At 36.7% G+C, this 23,216-nt stretch overlaps 1 protein-coding gene across 3 annotated transcripts in view; it reads left to right on the top strand.

Annotated features, from left to right (window-relative positions):
- The window catches only part of CHST9 (carbohydrate sulfotransferase 9), a 253,426-nt gene that overhangs the window by 23,303 nt on the left and 206,907 nt on the right, over positions 1-23,216 (top strand). For all 3 annotated transcript variants that reach the window (XM_058556929.1, XM_058556928.1, XM_058556927.1), the window contains exon 2: positions 15,732-15,941. In XM_058556929.1, the coding sequence (XP_058412912.1) occupies positions 15,821-15,941 (121 nt within the window). In that variant the 5' untranslated portion in view covers positions 15,732-15,820. The remainder of the gene's footprint in view (positions 1-15,731; positions 15,942-23,216) is intronic.

The following is a 23,216-nucleotide window of genomic DNA, read 5'->3' as shown; positions in this document are numbered from 1 at the left end:
TTTTTTTTTTCTTGGTTTTTTTTTTTTTTTCCTTTGCCTTGCTTCTCTTCTGGTTATCTATTGCCTTCTCTCTTGCCTTCCCTCTTCTGGGGAACTTAGTTTACCTTTTCTGGGATTTATAGCACACAGCATCTTGCTTCTTGTTCATATCTATGGAAACACTTTGATTTCAGCATGTATGATCTTTTAAGTTGGTTGTCACTCCTCTGCCTGCATTTCATTTTCTAAAACTTTATTATTATCTCTCTTGTAATCATCTTCTCTTTCCTTATCTATATCTTTGTAAATATATATATACATATATTTTAATTTCTTTGCTTTCATTTTATTTTTTTTAAATTTTATTTATTTATTTTTCCCCCCCAAAGCCCCAGTAGATAGTTGTGTGTCATAGCTGCACATCCTTCTAGTTGCTGTATGTGGGACGCGGCCTCAGCATGGCCAGAGAAGCGGTGCGTCGGTGCGCACCCGGGATCCGAACCCGGGCCGCCAACAGCGAAGCGCGTGCACTTAACCGCTAAGCCACGGGGCCGGCCCTCTTTGCTTTCATTTTAGAGGGGTTTGAGAAGGGAATACATGAGTTCAGTCTGCCCTCACTTAGCTAGAAATCCTCTTCATTGATTAGTTAACTAAATTAAGTAAAATTAATCAGTACAATAATAGCATTAAAAGCATCAGTAATTATTCATAATTTTCTTGTGTTCCTTGAGGTTTTACTATACTGTTTTTACATGTTTTGTTGTATTTCAGGCTTTTTTATGGAATGTTAATTTTCAGAGTTATATGTTATTCCCGCTTTGCTTTGTTTGCATCATTTCAGGCTTCCCGGTACATCTATACTTATTTCAATAACTACCTTAGGCAGTTACTTTGGTATTTTAATATAAGCACTATTTTTGTGGTTGTTCTTTGAAAATGCCTTAAGAGCTTACTATATGATTTTTGTCAGTAGATATTTTTGCAGATTTAATTTATTTTTCTTTTTTAAACCAAGATTTGTAGATTAGCACCTTTGCTGTTTTAGTTCATGTTATTTCTCTGTTAAATGGTTGCAGGCTAAGCACAGATGGGCTAGAATGTGAAACAAGAGGAAAGAGAGAGAACACAGAAGAGAATTTAATAAATATTTGCATGAGATTGCTTGAAGCTAGCCATGAGTGCTCGGCTCACAAATTTTACTATCTACAAGAAACAAATCATATTCATTTTAGAATATACACATATTTCTAGTGTTTTATAGAGTTTTATGTTAGGCAAAGAATTTCACTATTTTATAGGAAGCACTATTATCCTTTCTATAAGACATTATACAAAAATAACAGCACATCAGATGTCTAGATAATATATAATGAAGAAAAAAATCAATCTTCCAAATAGGTATTGACTGTTTAGCTAATCATTAACAGAAATAATGACTCAACGTATCTGGCATAAGGAAACAGGGTACTCTATAAATATAATACCTTTACAAGGATTTTATTGTTACTGTGATGAGCAGAAAGGGGAATTTAGAAAAAATATAATATATAGGTGATGACATATAAGAGATATTTTATCTAGATAACAACCAGTAACAATAGTATTTATCTGTGTTATATTGTCTCACCATAAAAATACTTATTTGAAATATATCTAGACAATTTGTTGAATATAGAGCAATGCCAAACTTTTTGTCTAAATTATTTATCATGAGAATTTGTTGTAATAGGAGTAGTCTTAACTATTTGACATTAATTAAGGTCAGATATTGCTATTTTACTATATAAAAAGTAACATTCCAAAACCAGTTTGATCCATTCTGTTTTATATTGTAGCTAACATTCTGATTGGAACTACTGCTTCCTCATAAGAAGTAAGTGGAAAGATTAAAATGTCTTCCCAACATTCTCCTGCCTGTTGTCTCTCCAATGCTGCCAGGTTTTTTTTACTTGTTTTTTGAGGTCTTTGGAAGTGAATATATTGCTATGAAGCTTTTAAAATTCCCTCTCTCTCATGAATTATCCAATTTTTGGATTATATCACTTTTTTCAGCTATAATGTCCTACCAAGCTCACTGTATTTTGTAATTCTTTTATATATTGGACTCTCTCCCTGAAAAGCAACTCCCTTTATTTAGTTGACATGAAAAACATATGTCCTGCTATCACTGAAACAGAAAACAAAAATTTAAATTAGTGTGTATTACTTGTTTTTGTAGTACCCAAAGTACCTCATTATTATTTAAGGTTCAAGGGTATATGAATAACATCTGTATATATAACCACTGTCTTTCGCTACTGTGCACTGCAGTAAAGCACAGACCCTTTTTCTCTTCTGACACTTCAGACTAACGGTTGGAATAGTAAATTCTCATCTTTCAATTTCCCTCCTCAAAATCCTTTCGTCCATTGTGATCTTCTCTTGATAATTTCCACATTGACCAAGTCATCTTTTCTGGTCTCATCTTTTTCAACTTTTGGGAGGAGCATATTTCATAGTTAACGCCCATTCCTACTATTCCTTAAATCCATTCCTTACATTTATTTATTAAACAAATATTTTACTTATTGCCTACCATATAATAATATCCTATCGTGGTTTCTTAACTGCGTGTTCTTTATGACGTGTTTCCTATTTTACAATCGTTTCCTTTGCGTTTTTTTCAGAAGGTCTATTTCCCTGTTGTTTGGACAGAAGGAAACCCGTAAGGCACTAACCTGTAACCTGTTTTATTCTCCCATTTTATCTGTGGATGCACTCCAGTTTAGCCATTATTTTTATGGTGCTGATTCTTATAACACTACCCATTCAATCATGCTTGGATTATTGTATCTACTTCTGAGCCCTGCATTTAAAGAAAAGTATTAACAAACGCAAATGTGTCTGGAGGAGGATGATTAAATTGATTGAATGCTCCTAAACCATGTCCCGTAAGGAATGGCTGAAGGAATTGTGTGTATTTATTGTTTATACTGGAGTAAAAAAGATTAAGGGTAGACAGGATAATTGTTTTCAATAATTGGAAACTCTGTCATGTAAAGGAGAGAACAGATTTGTTATGAGTTGTTCTAGAAGACTCTACGAGAACCAACTTGTACAAGCTATGAAGAGCTAGGTTCAGATATTCTCTGATGAAGATCAGGGATAAAACCTTACTCATTTTGGCTTTGCCTACAGTGTCTGGCACAGAGCCTTAGTCTTATTCGGGCCTAATGGATGTTTATCGATTAGATTAAATTGGCTTGAACTAAAAGAATAAACCTCTCTAACAATAAAAACAGACTGCCTTTTGAAGTAAAAATACCCAATCTTTCAACAAATACTTATTGATTAACTACAATGAAGCTGTCCCTGTGCTGGGCATCTGGAGTATAAAGATATTAACATCTTAATATCGGCATGCACTTCTATGGGCCAAGCATTCTTCTAAATATTTTTCATGTATTAACTTACTTCACAGCAAAAATCACATGGTAGGTGTTTTCATTATCCCCAATTTAGATGTGAGGAAACTGAGGCACACAGAGCTTACGAAATAAGCTGTGTCACAAAACTAGTAAGTCGTTAAGCTGTGATTTGAACCCAGGCAGTCAGGCTCCAGAGTCTTCATACTTCACTACAATACACTACATAGTAGTGTAGTGTGTAGGTAGTGTAGTACACAGTTTGTATGTAGCACAAACTAACTACATACTTAACTTACACTACCTTATAAACTGCCTCCAGTAATGAAAGACAAGCAGATGTGCATCAATGAATGAAGAGAAGGATTTTTAGGTTAGAATATAATCTAGTCCAGTTCCTGCTCTGGGGATTTCCTGGCCAATGGCTATCTTTCTCTTCTGGAATGCCTGTTGTCTTCCTTACCTTCAATCCAGTCTTCACATTGCCTCTGAGTCATCTTCCCAAAATGCAAACTTGATCATTCCACTCCCTTCAAACCTATCCTTGGTTCCCCGGTGTCCAGAGGACACATCTAATCATCCTAGGTTGATGCCAAGGCCCTCTGTGGTCTGTCTCCTCCTGCACCTCTCGCCTCATCTCTCGCTGAACTCTGCATCAGACCATGTGCTTACATGAGCCAGTCCTGCAGATTTTCTGTCTGGGGAAGATAACAGGGTTATTGTGAGCATTAAATTAAATAATCAATATAAAATGCTTAGAATAGTACCTCAAATGTGATAACTGCTCAATAAATGTTAGTACTATTATTTCCATTTATTTCTGATTATCCTGCCAAAATTGCTAGACCCAAAATATAGCTTATTCCTTAGTTCTCTTTGTAATAGATTGAAAAATAAAAGAAATTTATTGGCTCTTCTAATTTACAAATTCAGAGGCAGTGTGAGTGCATTTGGTCTAGTCGGAGCTTTTTTTCCATTTCTCTGCAGGTTTCTCAGCTTTGCCTTCCTCTGTGCTGCCTTGTTTTTTCGGTTGGCTTCCATCAGGGCAGCCAGAAGGCTTCCAGGAACAGCATGAACAGTGTACTTTCTTATTCACATTCACTGGGAGAGAAAGTGTTACTTTTCATGACTGTCCAACCAAAGCTCTAGGTGTCATTCTGATCCGATCGCTTCTGAAACAATCACTGTGGCCAGGGAAAGCCTGGATTGCCTGGTGTAGTGGGTGGAATGGTGACCCCCAAAAGATATGTCCACATTCTAACTCTCAGAACCTGTCACTTTATCTGGAAAAAGAGTTTTTGCTTCTGTCATTAAGTTAAGGATCTCAAGATGGCTCATCCTGGATTATCTGGATGGGCCCTAAATTCAAGGAGAAATATCCTTACAAGGTGCACAGAGAAGGCTATGTGAAGTTGGAAGCAGAGATTGGAGCCAGAAGAGGCAAGGAGGATTCTCCCCTAGAGCTCCAAGGGGAGTGTGGTACTGACTATACCTCGATTTAGGACTCTGGCCTCTAGAACTGTGAGAGAATAAATTTCTGTTGTTTTAAGCCACCATGTTTGTAGTGATTTGTTGTGGCAGCCACAGGAAACTAATCCACCTGGCCTTTCCTGAACCAACTATTTTGACAAGGACCATGGCTTAATTACCCTGTTAGGATTACACTATTTCAGGCCCATTGCTGCAGCTGAAGGTGGGGACGGTCTGTTCTAAACTATGTGGCTTCCACACAGAGGAGCAGAATGGATATTAGGGGGGGCAACACAGCATCCACTTGAGTATCCTTTAATTCTGCTTCCTAACTTGTAACCTACACGTTTCTGTTGGTTATACCACAATTGATCCCAGTCAGGACTGGAAACTATCATTTATTCAGCACTTCTTAGGTTTCATTATTAATTACTACAATAACTAAAACTCAGTCATTTCATTGGACTTGCTAACCCCCTCACCCAATCCATAGTTATCATTTATCTCATCTGACATAATCCCTTGCTGATAACACCTTCAAGTCATGGTAGACATGACCACTCAAATTGCCATTTTCTTGTACCACCATGGCAAAAGCCTAGGACTCCAAAAAACTTTTCAAGGACTCCCTCTATTTTCATAGGTCCCTTTAATAAAATAGAATTTGACACTGTATGCACCTTATGTGTTACTTAATGTGATCCTGGTGATTCCTGACTGGCCTGTAAATACGTGCTAAAATTCTTATGACTGTGCTTAAAGAGATGTAAAATAAAACAATAGTTTTGTATCATCTGTATTTAACACTTTGAAATCTTGAGAATGGGAATAAGTAAAAATGAGGAAAGAGATGAACAATCCATTTAACAATAGTATCTACGGGTGTTTTTTTTTTTTTCCCCCCACCTCTAATACAAACAAATGTTTGCAAGGGCCTTTGGTTTTAGTCTTATGCAGTCTTTAAAGATAGACTATTATTGCTTAAAAGAGTAAAACCTCTGTATTGCACACTAGAATGTAAAATATCAGTTTAAAACTTTTTCTTCTAAAATAAAAAATATAAGAGCAAAGCCTTGTCTAGTTAAAAACTTTAATTATAATTAAATTTTAATTACAACAGCTAAAAGTAGAAGGTACCTGTTAAATAAATTATACAGGAATCAAAGCAACAAAATGTATAAGGAAGCACCTATAAATTAGTGTCTAGTAAAGGAATATGTTTTTATGTTCTGTATGACAAAACACATGAACAATTGAGCTATTATAGGAATAGACCATGAAATACTATACCTGAGAAACCATGTGAAAAATATTTGAAAGATCAGTATTATTCTACCCATTCATAGCAATTTCACAAACTGTCTTCCTTTAAAATGTTACTTTATTATTTATACTGTGTTAGTTTTCTTTGCTGCTATAACAAATCATAGCAAATTTAGTGGCTTAAACAGCACAAATGTATTATCTTATAGTTCTGTGGGTCAGAAGTCTGACACAGGCTAAAATCAAGGTGTCAGGAGGTCCACATTCCTTTCTGTAGGTTCCAAGGAGGATTCATTTCCTTGTCCTTTCTAGCTTCTGGAGGCCCCCTCGTTCTTTGGCTCATGGTTCCCTTCCTCCATCTCCATTGTTTCCAAAGCTGACAAAGGCTGGTAGAGTCCTTCTCACATCACATGACTCTGACCTCCTCTGCTGCCTCCCTCTTCCATTTCTAAGGACGCTTGTGATTACATTGGGCCCACCCAGGTAATCCAGAATAGTCTTCCTTTTTTTTTTTTTTCAAAGTGGTTCAGCCTCTTTGGAAAACAGATTTATTTATTTATTTATTTTTTTGTGAGGGAGATCAGCCCTGAGCTAACATCCATGGTAATCCTCCTCTTTTCGCTGAGGAAGACCGGCTCTGAGCTAACATTTATTGCCAATCCTCCTCCTTTTTTCCCCACAAAGCCCCAGTAGATAGTTATATGTCATAGTTGCACATCCTTCTAGTTGCTGTATGTGGGATGCGGCCTCAGCATGGCCGGAGAAGCGGTGCGTCGGTGCGCGCCCGGGATGCGAACCCGGGCCACCAGTAGCAGAGCGTGCGCACTTAACCACTAAGCCACGGGGCCAGCCCCAGAATAGTCTTCTTATGTTAAGGTCAGTTGATTAGCAAAGTCTTCATTCCATCTGCAATCTTAATGCCCGAATGCCATGTAAGGTACTATATTCACGGGCTTCAATGACTAGGAGGTGGACCTCTTTGAGGGGCCATTATTCTGCCTTCCTCTTGTGCCACTGTCAAGTTCCTGGTCTTGAAAAATTGTTCTCTGGTTAAAATCTTATCCTCGGAGGAAGCTGGGTAAAGGATACACAGAGACTTTTTTTCCAACTTCTATGTGAGTCTAAAATTATTTCCAAATCAAAACTTTTGAAAAATTTTGAGGATTGAGTGCAAGTATATAGAAATTGCTTATAGAATTTCAAGAATTGCACAATAATAAAATGGATTAAAATAGAATTATTTAACTTGTAAAATAGTAAATACATTAAGTAATAAATAGTTAATAAAGGTCACATTTCCTCATTCAGTTAAAAGTAATTTAGTCAAGATTTACTGTTTTATGGTTGTTAACACATTTTACAATGACTGAATGAGTACTAAGATTTTTCTCTTTAAATAAAACAATGTCTCTAAGTTACTGTATATCATTAGACTACATGCCACAATTTAATTTCACTTTGGTGATAGAGACAATATATTTTTAAAATGGTTATGTGCCCACAACACCTAGCAAATAAAAATCTAAACTCCCTAAACAAGGTTACTAAAATGCTTGATAATTTCACACTTTTTATGTTTTTCCAAAAAATCATTACATATTATTTTTCTTAATATTTTCTAAAGCTGTCAGATACATAGGGCAGATTTCATTATCCCATTTTTACAGATAAAGAAAATAAGTCTGAAAAGTTTACGGGGGGATTTCTGGTCAAGAGAGAGAAGTATGTTTTTGTTTTGGTATCCTAGTCTGCTCCGAAGACAAGCCAATGGAAGATAACACAGCAGTTAAAAAGTATGTAAGTTACAGCAACTAGAAGGATGTGCAGCTATGACATACAACTATCTATCTACTGGGGCTTTGGGGGAAAAATAAATTAAAAAAATTAAAGATTAAAAATAAAAAAGTATGTAAGCTATATTGAAAGGTTTCAGAATTTAGAATTTCAGAGGGCTGGCCCCGTGGCTTAGCGGTTAAGTGTGCACGCTCTACTGCTGGCAGCCTGGGTTCGGATCCTGGGCGCGCACCGACGCACTGCTTGTCTGGCCACACTGAGGCTGCGTCCCACGTACAGCAACTAGAAGGATGTGCAGCTATGACATACAACTATCTACTGGGGCTTTGGGGGAAAAAAATAAAATAAATAAAAAAAAAATTAAAAAAAAAAGAATTTCAGAAAAATATGTTAAAAAATACTGAAAATTATTTGTGAAGACAACTTCAATTTATTTATTAGAAAATGAGAAAGAGATGGGTACTCAAGTAAAAAATATGCTGTAAGAATGAAACATTATAGTTAAAAATAAATCCTTGCCAAGATATATCATATTGAACCTTGGGCAGTTCTTAACCTATTATATTGACAACTCACTTCTTATCAATATCAATGGATGATAGAAACAATGGATATTAATCTTCAGAGTGCTGAGAGAAAATAATTTTTATACTCAATTCATACTCAACTATCATTCCAGAATGAGGACAAAAATAAGATAATTTTGTACATACAAAATCTAAGATAATTTGACTCTGATATTCACTAGAAGAAATATTTAAGGCTGTAGTTCAAAAAGAAAGAGAGTAAACTCAGAAAGAAGGTGTACTATTCAAAAATTAACACTGAACACAAAAATTATAAAATACCAGTAAATTTAATTAATAATTTAATAATAATAAGTATTTCTTTTAAATGATTGAAATTAAATAGAAGATCTCAAACATCATCATGGTGAGGAAACACTGTTCAATGAGTGTTTAAAGCATGCTAAAATTTGTGTGAAAATTGTAAACTTTATTAGAAAAATCTATAGTTAAGAAAGTACTTTTTAAAAATTTAAAGTACTGCTTAGCTAACAGAAATAAAATCTATAGTTTCAAAGAAAGTGGAAAACAGAACAGAGGATTAGATAACTTTAGGAAACTATCAATCTAACAGAAGGAGGAAAAAGAAACCATTAAAAAAAAACAAGAGGCATAAATTTATTATAATTTAAATTACAAAATATTTAGAACTGAATGACAATGAAAATATTACATATAAAAACGTGGTTTGCTGCTGAAGTCATTTTGGAGGAAATTAGTGGCCTTAAATAAATGTGTTTTATAAAAAAGAAAGATTTAAAATATATAAATTAACTTTTAATTTAAAAACTTTGAAAAAAACAACAGATATCCCTAAAGAAAAAAAATAGAATGAAGAAAGAAATGAAGAGAAGAAATCGATGAAATAAAGAACAATAAAAAAAGAGAGAGGAATTAAAATATACTTTTAAATAAAACAGACAAATCTCTAGCAAGAATGATCAAAGAAAATAAGAGAAAAGGCAAAAATACATAATATTAGAAGTGAAAAAGGGGCTGTACCTACAGCTATGAAAGAGGTCTTTAAAATCATGAAATCTATGAACAACTTTTTGCTTATAAGTTTGGAAACTGAAAGGAGATGATAATTGTATAGGCAATATAGTTTTCTAAAGCTGACTCCAAAAAGTAAAATGAATAAACAAATAACCATTCACAAAATTAAATTGGTAATCAGATTCATTGTCCATGTCTCAAAGATAGGCCCAGATATTTGTACAAACATATAGTATGATATTGGACCAATAGAACAGAACAGTGTCTAGATGCAATAACAATATATATAGGAATTTGGAATATAACAAAATCAGCATTAAAAATCAGTAGTAAAGTGATAAACTACTCAATAAATAGAGTTGGATGAATGTTATTCATGTGGAATGGATCCTTATAATGCATACAAAAATAAATTCCAGGTGGAATCAAGTATTAAGTATGAAGAGCAGAACTTTAAAACTTTTGAAATGAAACATAGAAGAATAATTTTATTCTTTGGAGGTAAGGAATATTATCTTGGAAAATTCATAAAGAACATAAACTGAACTTGATATCCCCATCTCTACTCTCCCCTTCCCCGCTCTGTGGTTTGGGAGGCTCATTGGAATGTGCTGACTAAAAAGGCTCCCTGGTCCTCAGGCTGTCATTTGGGTTTGCCAATGAGAGTCTCTGACAGGAGGTCTAAGGACAGGAGGAAATTGAGGATGGCACAGTTATTCTTCTGGTTCCCTCAACACCGGGCTACAGTGTATTGTCTGTGTCCCTGTGCAATAGGCTACAGCTCCCATCTGCTGTCCCTCCTTCCAGCCCCCTCTGCAGGCTCCAGGAATGGCTCCCTACTTGTCTTCACTTCTAGGAGTGTTTGCTGTTACTTGCCCTTGGGGACTGCTCTATTCCTTGTTGGTTTCCTAAAACCCTGATCACATCTTTTTTTTTGTTTTTTTTTTATAAAGTTTTTTTTTTTTTAATTTTATTTATTTATTTTTTTCCCCCAAAGCCCCAGTAGATAGTTTTTTTATGTCATAGCTGCACATCCTTCCAGTTGCTGTACGTGGGATGCGGCCTCAGCATGGCCGGAGAAGCGGTGCGTCGGTGCACGCCCAGGATCCGAACCCGGGCCGCTAGCAGCGGAGCGTGCGCTCTTAACCGCTAAGCCACGGGGCCGGCCCCTCACATCTTTGTAAATTGTCCCTTTACTAAACTCTCCACAATTTCATGAGTTTGAGTATATCACGTGTTTTCTTTCAAGACTCTAGCTGATAAATCAATAAGGAAAAGAATGACAAAAATTGATTTAAAACTTATGCATAATAAGTCAACCACACCACCAGCAAAGGAAGGAAGGAAAGAAAAAGTCACAATTCGGGAAGGTTTTTGTAACGCTTATAACTGACAAAGAATTACCATCCAAAATGCATAAAGAACTACAAATCAATAAGAAAAATGGGGAAGAAATATAAACAGGAGATTCATTGAAGAGGAAACTAGAATAGCAACAAAACAAAATAAAAACCCAGAGAATTTTGTTTTTAATCCCTACACAACTTCAAAGTCTCATCACATCTTCTCGTGCCTCCTGGGCAGCTCTGGGTTGAGAAGGGGCTGGGAGATAGGTGCCTGAGGCAGTCAGGGCAAGTACTCTATCTTTAAGCTTGTCTGGGAATGACAGCTATGGGGCAATCGCTGGAGGGGCTACAGAGGAAGAAGTCACTGGGTAAAGAGGTACAGGATAAGACCCAGGCTGGGGCTGTATTGATGGAGTTGAGTTTCACAGGAGCCTGGAAGAGATGGAGGAACGAATGAGGACTCTTGTTCTTCAGAGATAGAGGCAAAAAAGTATGAATGGAGACAGATGATAGTAAACTTGGTGAGGGGCAGGTAGTAAATTGAGAAAGTTCATCCCTGATGGTCTCTTATTTGCTCAGAGGGTGGGAATGAGATAGAGAATGGTGCTGCTGCTGTGGGAGAGGCAGAAGGCAAGGACTGCTGAGGTCCTGCTAAGGTTGAGGCTAAGGACAGGTGGTCCCCTGACTTTGGGGTTCTTCTGCATCAAACTGCATAATTTGGTCCAAACCGACCTTTCTAAAATTCCATAACTCCCTCCCTAAAATCGTAGACTTCTGCTGAACTGGACAACTCATAATTTTCTTAAATAAATTGCCTCCATCTAGGAATTTATCACTATACTAAAGTCCCAGAATGCTTCTGTTGGTAACCAAGGTTATCTTAAAGAATTTTTTCTTTATAATTTTATAATATTTTTTATTATTTTTATAATTATATTTTATTATTATTTATTATAACTTTATAATATTTTTTCTGTATAAATTTAAGATATACAGCATAATAATTTGACTTACATATGTTGTAAAATGATTACCACAATAAGTTTAGTTAACATCCATCATCTCATATAGACACAAAAAAAGAAAAAAAGTTTTTTCCTTGTGATGAGAACTCAGGATTTACTCTCTTAACAACTTTCCTATGTACCATACAGCAGTGTTAACTATAGTCATCATGTTGTACATTACATCCCTAATACTTATTTATCTTATAATTGGCAGTTTGTTAACCTTTTGAACACCTTCCTCCAATTCCCACCCCCAGCCGTTCCCCACCCTCTGATAACCACAAATCTGATCTCTTTTCCTATGAGCTTGTTTTTTTTTCTTTTTAGATTCTACTTATGAATGAGATCATATAGGATTTGTCTTTGTCTGACTTATTTCACTTAACATAATGCCCTCATGATCTATCCATGTTGTCCCCAATGGCAAGATTTCCTCCTTTTTTATGGCTGAATGATATTCCATTATATATATATATTTTCTTTATCGATTCATCTATTGATGGACAGTTAGGTTGTTTCCACATCTTGGCTACTGTAAATAATGCTTCTGTGAACATGGGGTGCAGATATCTCTTTGACCTAGTGCTTTCGTTTCCTTTGGATAAAGATCCAGAAATGGAATTGGTAGATCATATGGTAGTTCTGTTTTTAACTTTTTGAGGAGCCTCCATGCTGTTTTCCATAGTGACTATACCAGTTTACAAGCCCACCAACAGTGCACAAGGATTCCCTTTTCTCCACATCCTCACCAGCATTTGTTATCTCTTGTCTTTTTGATGCTAGCCGTTCTAACAGGCTTGAGATGATAGCTTGTGGTTTTGATTTGCATTTACCTAATGACTATTGATGGTGAGCATCTTAAAAGAATAATTTTTAAATTGTTGGAAAAGAGGTAATAGAGTGAAACAATTATTTTTATATTTCTTTTCGTAATTGTTAGGGATAAGTCAATAGAATGTGCAAATAACAAATATGTATTTTTTAACAAAGTCGTGTAGGCCTCTCTTTCAGTATTTTAATAGTCCATATTTCTCCATTTGGAGGTTAGGACTAAGGATTTACAAGTACAACTGGAAAATTTATTACCTGTATTTTATTATAGGAGCTCTAAATTCAGTTCAATGCAACACACTGTTGCGTACCTGTTAGGTTCAAGATACTGTGTATGTGAGTGGGAAGAGGAAGGAGTTGTGCAAAATACAGGAAGCCTTTGATCGTGGAAAGGTTGTAGAATGCTTATACATAAAATAGCATTATTCCAAGTAATTTCAATGTCCAGTAGTCTGCACCTTTTCCGCAGGCGTGGAGGTAGATGGATGATCTCCAAATAGGTGTGTTTTCCCATTGCGACTGACCTTCAGGTTTGCTTAAAGCAACACTGCTGCTCCCACTGGCTCACCTTTGTTTAATGAGAGCCATTTCCTAATGCCAACGTTGGGTCAATGGACTGAGATGGGAGAAAATCAAACGTTTTACACCAGATTGCCTTTCTGCCTTGTGGCTTTAATCACTCAATCCTACTCACATCTGCCATAATAACAATTATGGGTTTTCTACTGACTTCTTACCCAGGAGGGTATGTCAGAGCAACATCTCCTAAAGAAAGGAAGGGCAAATTCTTAATCTTTTTCTGGCATCGTAGGTAATAATTTTCCTCTGTGAACACCCAAGGAGTACTTCTTTTGGCTTTTACACTCACCATTCCCACAGGTTCGTGGCTTTGTTCTGATTTATGTGTTTTCTTCTATTCTCTTTCTTCTGAGATAAGTTTTAATTATGTAGACAGATTGTAAAAGTCTCTTTCTTCTTGTAAACAACTATTTCTTTGTTAGTAGTAGATTTTGTTTAACTGGCTCTCTCCTATCTGAATCTTCTTGTGTAACCAGGAATTATGTCTGTTGCTTAACTACAGCATCCAGAGAAGAGAAAGCTGGCTTCTCTTTGTAGCTTTCCTTGAGGGATTCAATCTTGGAGTGCCTCAAATTGCACATCTCTCGGGATCTGTTCTTTGTTGCATCAGTTTGGAAAGCCCATAATATTTTTGTTTTGAATCAATGTAAGAGCAAAGTATCACCCAGCAAATAAGCAGTATGGTAATCTTCTCAGTTCTTCTACTTAGTCAAAAACTTCCTCTGCTACCAAAGTCAAGAAAATGGTTGAAATCCTCAAAAGCACTGCTGAAAATGTTAACCGCTGCTCCTTCCTCAGGGAACTCAGAGAAGTGGATTCGAGAAAGCTCCTCAGGTAATGCTGACAACTACTGCTCTTACTCTGGCCCCTTCTGGTAATAATTAAAATAAAAAGTAAGGGGCCGGCGCGGTGGCATAGCAGTTATGTTCGTGTGCTCCACTTCGGTCGCCTGGAGTTCGCAGGTTCGGATCCCAGACGTGGACCGACATACCACTTGTCGAAACATGCTGTGGCGGCGTTCCTTATAAAGTAGAGGAAGATGGGCACAGATGTTAGCCCTGGGCCAGTCTTCCTCAGCAAAAAGAGGAGGATTGGCATCGGATGTTAGCTCAGGGCCAATCTTCCTCACAAAAAAAAAAAAGTAAAAAAAATGTGTATAATGTGACTTTTTGTTGTTGTTCTGCATAAACACTAACTATTTGGTGGATTTCTTTTTTCTACTCAGGATATCACTCTACTACATTCACTTCAATTCTGAATTCACAGGTGACCTTTGAGGCCCAACATTTGTGTGAAAATCGGTTTTGCCAAGAATAGCTAAATATTACCCTTTAACCAGCCTACCAATTTCCCCCAGCAGTTTTTAACTTTTGCCTGGCCCTTCACCAAACACCTCTTCAAAAGGCTAAATCAATACTCTCCCAGAAGTTTTTGAGGCATATATGAAGGAGAAAAAAAAGAGAGAGAATGTTGAGACACAGCAGTGTGTGTGATGTGCTCACATGGAGGAAACATTTATCCGTCTCATCCATAAAGGGGGTGTGGCCTGTGACCGGGGAGCAGAGCCAAGGTCTTAGGCTAACACTGGATACAAAGCCATGACCTTGGCCTCATTAGCAGGGCTGCTAACTATGTGAGCTCATATTTGCGTGGCAGTTCATGGGGAGCAGGGCTTCTTAACTTGGGTCTCAGTGAGGGTACATAAACATGCCTATATTTTATGCAAGATTTTCTCTGTGTTTATATTTTTCTAAGGAGACATTTTCATTTTCATTAGATTCTCAAAAGTTGGTATGACTTAAAAAAAAAAGTAAGTTTAAGATTACACTAAATGAGGTTGTTCTAAAACAAAGTCATTTCAGTATTTATTTAAGTAAAGTAACCTTTTGTTACTGAGGTAGATTTCTGTAATCTGACGTAGATTCTGTAGTCTTATGTTATTGTGAGAGAGCCTTTGAACTCTGACCTTTTAATATGTATCCTTTTATGCCTTTGAGGGATTTTAAATGTACGCTTTGATTTGGAGAAATCTATTACTTTTACATGAGCGGGAAATGATAGATTGAACCCTCCATTATTGAACTTTTTATGTTTTTAAACCATGAAGTGATTTTCCCTTTATTCTGTGAACATGTTTTTCAAAACTCCTTCTTCAGCAATCCATTCTGTTAGTCTTCTTTCCCCTCACAATCATTTTAAGGTAACCTGAACCCTACTTTACTCTTTACAACATAGGAGGGCTTAAGTCTGGCCATACTTCACCTAATTAAATGTTAGAGTGTTACTTATTAACTGTAGGGTAATACATTCCTTAGATAAGATAAAGGTAGACAATAGAAAATTGCCACTCTAGAGACATCTTCTACAGTCTCTTCTGTCTTCAGAGTGTTACAGTTCATGGAATTCTTCAGTATTGTTGATATGCTGCATATTTATACCTTATTTGGGAAGAAATGCCATTGGCAAGGTACAATGTGTATTTTTTAAAAATTCTAGGTTACTTCATGGAAGGAGCCCTTATGAGAACAAGAAAGGATTGAAGCTCTATGGAAAACAAATCATGTGGTCTTCAGAAGTGAGGAGAAATGCAGCCATCTGAAATGGTCATGAACCCCAAACAAGTCTTCCTCTCGGTGCTGATATTTGGAGTAGCGGGGCTACTCCTCTTCATGTATTTGCAAGTCTGGATTGAAGAACAACATACAGGTAACATGTTGACTTGTTTCCTGTTTTAGTTATAACGGTCATTTTCTATTAAATAAGCTGTGATGTTTATAGATATCTAGAAAGTCACAGTATTTCCAACAACAACAAAAATTAGATACAAACTGAAATCCCCAGCTCCTAAAAGAAAGGATAATTATTCAGTGCTGGTGGGCATTTGATTGGTGGCTTAGGACAACACTTGGAATTTTTATTTCAGTGGGGAGCAGCAGTGGCCAATTAGCCCAGCAAGGACTGCTTGTAGAGAATTTGTCTACTCAAATGTGTAGCATTTATCCTTCCTTTGGTGTGTCCACTAAGTATTGGGTACAAGCCTAAAAGGAGCTAAATATACAGCAAACTCTGTCTTTTAATTCCTTCTTAATTTTCATGTTGATACTCAAAATTGGTATAGAAATTCTTTAATACCTTTACTATAAAGCAGGTGTTGGCAAACCTTTTCTAGAAAGGAATAGTTAGGAAATATTTTCTGTTTATAGTCCATACCATCTCTATCACAACTACTTAACTCTGCCAGTGTATCACAAAAGCAGCCCTGGATTATATGTAAACAAATGGACCAGGCTGTGTTTCAATAAAACTTTATTTACAAAAATAAGTGGTGGGCCGGATTTGGTCCACAAGGAGTAGTTTGCCGATGCCTGCTATATTTATCTTTTACTTTCATCATCACTGTAATTGCTGTACATTGGAGGCACTCAATTCCTGTTAAAATGGATTATATTTATAATGATTAAAGGAGATGTTTTAGAATATCATAGAAATATATGCATATAGGTGTTGTGAAATGCAGTTGTTTTCCATTAGTAGAAATAGACTACGGCTTATGACTGTTAAGGAAAATAAAGTAAAAATAGAAGAATTTCTTAATTGTTTCCAATTGTGGCCTATCTTTAAATTGTTCTAGATGTAACACTGTAAGAATCTACTCTGAAAGATAATTCAAAATGTTGAGTCACAAATATCATTTTAAAAGTTATTTCCACTTTTAAATCCTTTTCCTTGGTTTATCCTCATAGACACTTTGGGTTTATTTAATTTGTACAGTAATCCTTGAGAAAAGAGGTTGCATATAATTATTTTCTAGAGAATATGTAACATATTGTAAAACCTTACTCTTAATTCCCATTACAATTTACATAAACTAAATATCTTCAAAATTTTCTATATGACTGCAATAATTTGTCATAATAACTTATAATGTTTGATGAAACCATCTGTGATAAAATATGTAGACTAATTCATCCTGCAGTACATCCTAGCATAGATCTCGTCACATAGTAAGCCTTCAGTAGGTGTTTATTGAATGAGTAAATAAAAGAATGAATGAATAGATTGAAAACTCACTGCAGACTACAGACTGGAATGCAGCAAAGAAGGAAGAATCAAAAAGATCTCTTTATTGGGAGGTTCACTGATATCATAGTCTCATAACAAATTTTGCAAGAAAAGTATCACAACAAGGCTCCAATACATAAAAGAAAATATATTGATGTATACAGACTAATGGAGAAATGTTATTATTTAATCACGTCAGTAAGAAACTACATGATATCTGAAGAGTCAATCATAAAATAATACCTTACATATATAATGCAGTCTAAAAAATGTGTCCACAAGCATTAATAGCTACCATTTATTGAAAGCTTAAGATAAATGCCAAATGTTTTACATATATTTTCTCTAATCCTAGCAATATCTTACTAGGTGTGATAGTCTAGGTTTATAGATGAGGAAACTGAAGATCAGGCAGATAAGGAACGTATCCAAGGCCTCATATGTGTTGGCATAGCGCAGAAGGAAGTCTAGGATTTAACACCAAAGTCCATTCCTCTACCCTACACATTGCTTCTGTGAGGGGAAAAGGTGAATATTATTACCCCCTAGAGTACAGACGCAGACACTTGAAGTGACTTGCCCAAAAATACAAAGCTAAGAGTTTTCAAAGTATGACCCATGCCCAGGTTTTCCTAATCCTTATGAGCCCTAAAAGAGTCTCCTAACCAAAAAAGTGAGTAAGATAAATATATAATAAATGCCATAGTATCAGTACAGATGTTTTAAAATCACTGACTTGGTAAACCTCAGCTATTCACAAGTTTTTAGATGTGTAACCTCTTCTGCAAGTTGGATTCTTAATTGAGTTCATAGTTTTCCAAGTTGGGAAATTATTTCCCCTAGTTAAGATGGGCTAGTAAAACATTTACCATTTATTGTCTTCATTTTTATTTGTAATTTACTAGAAGTACTTTCTCTGATTCTCGGTATGTCTTAAATGAATTGTAAATATTTCACAATCTACTTATGACAGTGAGTATAAGTGTTGGAACCAGGATTCCTTTAGATAAGTATTTTACTGAAGAAAAGTTTTATTCTTCTTCAATAAGACTTCCATCTGGAGTTCTGCCTTCTCTCAGGCTAGTGCCCTGCGTTGTAATTCTGTACCTTTCTAGGTAGATAGGTACATATGTATTTTATATGTGTTTCAAATGACATCAGGGGCATCAGGCATTTTTAAGGGCAGTCTCTTTTTAAATCAGAAAATATCTGAATCTGTGCTTTGATGTTAAGTTAAAAATTGCAAAATCTGTCTTTTGGACATTTTAGAACTGTCACTCAAAGAACTTTGGAAGATGAGTTGGTTTTGGCTCCTGAGACTATCTGTAAGGAGAGCAGGTTTTAAAACTGAATGGTTTTGATCTCATATACATTTCAGTTGTATATGAGAACTCTTAGGTTCTTTTCTTACCTTTTATTCGAGGCCTTTAAAATCTAATAAGATATGGACTATTTTCTGTGCCTGCCTAGTTTTCCTGGGCTTCTTATATTAAAATAAAATGCTTTAGAATTACATAAAAAAAATCTTAAATATGCTCTGATAGGCTGGTAAAGATTATGTGTGAATAGACAAGATTTTTTTGGAGGTGAAGAGGAAAAATGTGTGACAGAGAAAATAAAATCTATCCAATTATACAACAGAGAGTTTCATAATAACATTCCTCTTTCAATACCATCATCAATTAAAATATGCATTTCTTTGTGCTAATTTTCAGTATGTGGCTGTATTGTTATGAATTTTATTTTGTAAGATTTTCTTCCTAGTTGTTAAGAGTACAAGTTTTATATTCAGAGGAATCTTGAAAATATCAGATCTACTTGTTAGCTGTGTGATCCTGGGCAAATTACTTGGCCTCTCTAAACATCAGTTAACTCATCTGTAAAATGGGGATGATAATGTTTTCCACATAGGGTTGCAATGAGGATTAAAGGGGACGATGCCTGCAAAGCACTTTGCATGGTGCCTGGCAAGCCGCAGTGCACAATGAATGTGAGCAGTTATTATCCTGGAAGTGATGCAGAGCATCTGCAGACTTGCTTTTTCTGAGTTATCACAATTAAGACTCAGCCATAATTCAGGAAAATAATCCCAAGCTTGTGCCTTGACTGATAAAGAGAGAAAAAAAAGGCGCAGTTCCAGCTCTGGTTAAAATGTTGGGAGAATCTGACTGGCACAGAGCCGTTGTGTTTCACAATGTAGACACTGGAAGGAGAATGATAGGATTGAGTACAGAGAGGAGTGTCAGTGTCCAGGAGGATCCCATGTCTACACAGCCTGCCTCCAAGGCCAGGGTATTCGTTCATTCAATAGTGTTTTTTGAAGACTTAATAATCAGAGGTGCCAAACACTGTGGTGAATACAGAGGTATAACAGAGAACCAGATATAATCCCCATTCTCAAGGAGACTGTAGTCTCGTGGATTGTAAGGGAGAAAATGGTCTTGAGTCCAAGCCAAGGTGTTGGTAGAAAAGGACAGTCCATTGTGACAGAAAGGAGACAGGCCCTCCATTATGAGGCGAAAGGATGAGCTGGGACCAGGAGACAGAGCCCAATCAGTTGTCAGGGATGGAATTGCTGACCAGATAGAAGCACTATAAGGAGTGGCGTAGGGGTGGGGGCAGGGTTGGCAAGCACAGAGGACCAGGTCAGAGCAGAACAGACGTATCTATGGGAACGATGCCGTAATGAAGAGGGCCAATGCAGGATAAATCACAAGAATGGGTTGCTTTTTTCCCAGCTACTGTTGAAATTTGCAGTTTGGGGTGCTTTCTCTAGCTAGACTCTTACTGCTAAATAGAACACATACCAAAAGGTGTGGTGCGTAAGTGTTTTGTATGTGCACTAAGACAGGGTTAAGACCCTATCATACAAGTCAGAATCTTAGGTTTAGAAAAGAATTTAAAGATCATCTTATACTGCACTTATTTTTTTAAAATATAAATCCAATTACATCACTTCCCTATTTAAAACTTGTCAGTGATATCTCATTCCCTTTAAGGAAAACTTCTCCCTGGGGCCCACCAAGCTCTGTGGGATGGAGCCGCTGCCTGGCTCCGTGGCTTTATCCTCCGTTCCCTCACAGTGCTTCCCGGCTTCGCCTCTCTTCCTCTGCCAACCCCAGCCCTTTGCCCACTCAGCGCTCTCACAGCTGCAGAAGCTGGGATGCTCTTCTCCCAGCTCTCACCTGTCAGGGCTTAAAAATGTCACTTCGTTTGATCACCCCCACAGCCAATCAGTCAGCACCCCCCATCTTATTTATTTCTGTCAGAGAAATGATCGTAATCAGTAATTACCTTGTTTAATCATCTTTGATTTAATTATCTGTTTGCAGCCGGTACTGTTTTACAAGCTCCATGAGCACAGTGATCTTGTCTTTCTCACTTACCTCGGTGTCCCTATTCCACAGCATGGCACATACATTTGGTAGGTGCTCAATGGTATTGTTGTACGGGTAGATAAATAGTGTTTCTCTTGGTTTTCCAACATCCAGCCAAATGACTACATAGACTGTGTTTTGAATATTTCTGGGGACAAAGAATCCACTGCTGCCCAAGACATCTACTCAACTTGACTGCCACCTCCTTAGAAAGCTCCATATATTAAGCCAGAACTCACCTCCTTAACTTCTGCTGCTCGTCCTAGTTGTATCCCTGGCACTGCACGAGGCTCACCCTTCTTCCATAGCATGGCGGATTATTTTCATGGCAAACAAAACTTCAGATTTTTTAATCATTTTCTGAAAAAACAATCCAGGTCACTTTCCTCTGAACCATAACACTTACTCTGTCTTCCTTTTAAAATATGATGTATTCTCTTCTTGTATGAAACCTGTGTTAAAAATACACATATCTAGTAAAATCTGCCAAGCAGTGAAGAGTTATATACACATATTTTTAAATATACAAAGTAGTGAAAATCAAGCAGTTCCCACTGACTAGCCTACGTTATTTTTTTCTTGAGATTTTCCAGAATTAAGTTTAGTCTCAACTATTCCAAAGTAAAATTGTTCCTTGGATTTATCCTACATTATAAAAATCTATGTAAACAACTTATGAGCATTTTTATTCAGAACTAATACTTTTAAAAAATTTTTTTAAATAAATCAATTTACTTAAACTAAAAACAAAAAACAAAACAGTTCACCCATTTCTCCCACCCCCAACCCCCTGCCTCTGGCAACGACCAATCTGTTCTCTGTATCTATGATCTTGTTTGTTGGTGGGTTTTTTAAATGTATTTTTGTTTTAGATTCTACATATAAGAGAGATCATACGGTATTTGTCTTTCTCTGTCTGACTTATTTCACTTCTCTTAATGGCAGCAAGATCCATCCCCGTTGTGCAAATGGCAAGATTTTGGGGTTTTTTAAATTACTGAATACTATTCCCCTCTATATGTATACCACATTTTCTTTATTCATTCATCCGTGGATGGACACATAGGTTGTTTGCATATCTTGGCTACTGTAAATAATGCTGCAATGAACATGGGGGTGCATATATCTTTTTGAGTTAGTGTTTTTGTTTTCTTCAGATATATTCCCAGAAGTAGAATTGCTGGATCACAAGGTAGTTTTCTTTCTTTTTTTTTTTTTTTTGTGAGGAAGATCGGCCCTAAGCTAACATCTGCCAATCCTCCTCTTTTTGCTGAGGAAGACTGGCCCTGGGCTAACATCCATGCCCATCTTCCTCCACTTTATAATTTTATTTATTTATTTTTCCCCCAAAGCCCCAGTAGATAGTTGTATGTCATAGCTGCACATTCTTCTAGTTGCTGTATGTGGGACGCGGCCTCAGCATGGCCAGAGATGCAGTCCGTCGGTGCGTGCCCGGGATCTGAACCCGGGCCGCCAGCAGCGGAGCGCGCGCACTTAACCACTAAGCCACGAGGCCGGCCCCATGGTCCTCCACTTTATATGGGACGCCGCCACAGCATCGCTTGACAAGTGGTGCGTCGGTGCGCGCCCGGGATCCAAACCAGCGAAGCCTGGGCTGCCCCAGCAGAGTGTGCACTTAACCGCTTGTGCCACCAGGCCGGCCCCTATTTTTAATTTTTTGAGGAACCTCCGTACTGTTTCCTTTAGTGGCTGCACCAATTTACATTCCCACCAAAAGTGCACCAGGGTTCCCTCTTCTCCACATCCTCGCCAACAGTGGATATTTCTAGTCTTTTTGATGATAGCCATTCTAACAGGTGTGAGGTGATATCTCACTGTGGTTTTGATTTGCATTTCCCTGATGATTAATGATGTAGAGCATCTTTTCATGTACCTGTTGTCCATCTGTATGTCTTCTTTGGAAAAATATCTGTTCACATCTTCTACCCCTTTTTAATTGAATTGTTTGGGTTTTTTTGCTATTGCATTGTATTAGTTCTTTATGTATTTTGGATATTAGCCTCTTATCAGATATATGATTTGCAAATGTTTTCTCCCATTCAGTAGTTTGCCTTTTAATTTTGTTGTGGTTTCCTTTGCCGTGCAGAAGCTTTTTAGTTTGATGTAGTGGCACTTGTTTATTTCTGCTTTTGTTGCTTTTGCTTTGGTGTCAGATTCAAAAAATCGTCACCAAGACCTATGTCAAGGAGCTTACTGCCTATGTTTTCTTCTAGAAGTCTTATGGATTCAGGTCTTACGTTCAAGTCTTTAATCCATTTTGAGTTAATTTTTGTGTATGATGTAAGATAGTAGTCCAGTTTCATTCTTTTGCATTTGGCTGTCCAATTTTCCCAGCATCATTTATTGAAGAGACTGTCCTTTCCCCATTGTATATTCTTGACTCCTTTGTCATAAATTAATTGACCATATATGCATGAGTTTATTTCTGGGCTCTCTGCTCTGTTCCATTGAGCTATGTGTCTGTTTTTATTCCAATACCATACTGTTTTAATTACTATAGCTTTGTAATATAGTTTGAAAT

Source organism: Diceros bicornis, chromosome 16 (genome assembly GCF_020826845.1).
Source record: "Diceros bicornis minor isolate mBicDic1 chromosome 16, mDicBic1.mat.cur, whole genome shotgun sequence".
In the NCBI taxonomy this organism is placed as follows: domain Eukaryota; kingdom Metazoa; phylum Chordata; class Mammalia; order Perissodactyla; family Rhinocerotidae; genus Diceros; species Diceros bicornis.
The sequence above is the reverse complement of the archived record's forward strand: the minus strand, read 5'-3'. Positions and strand labels throughout refer to the sequence as shown.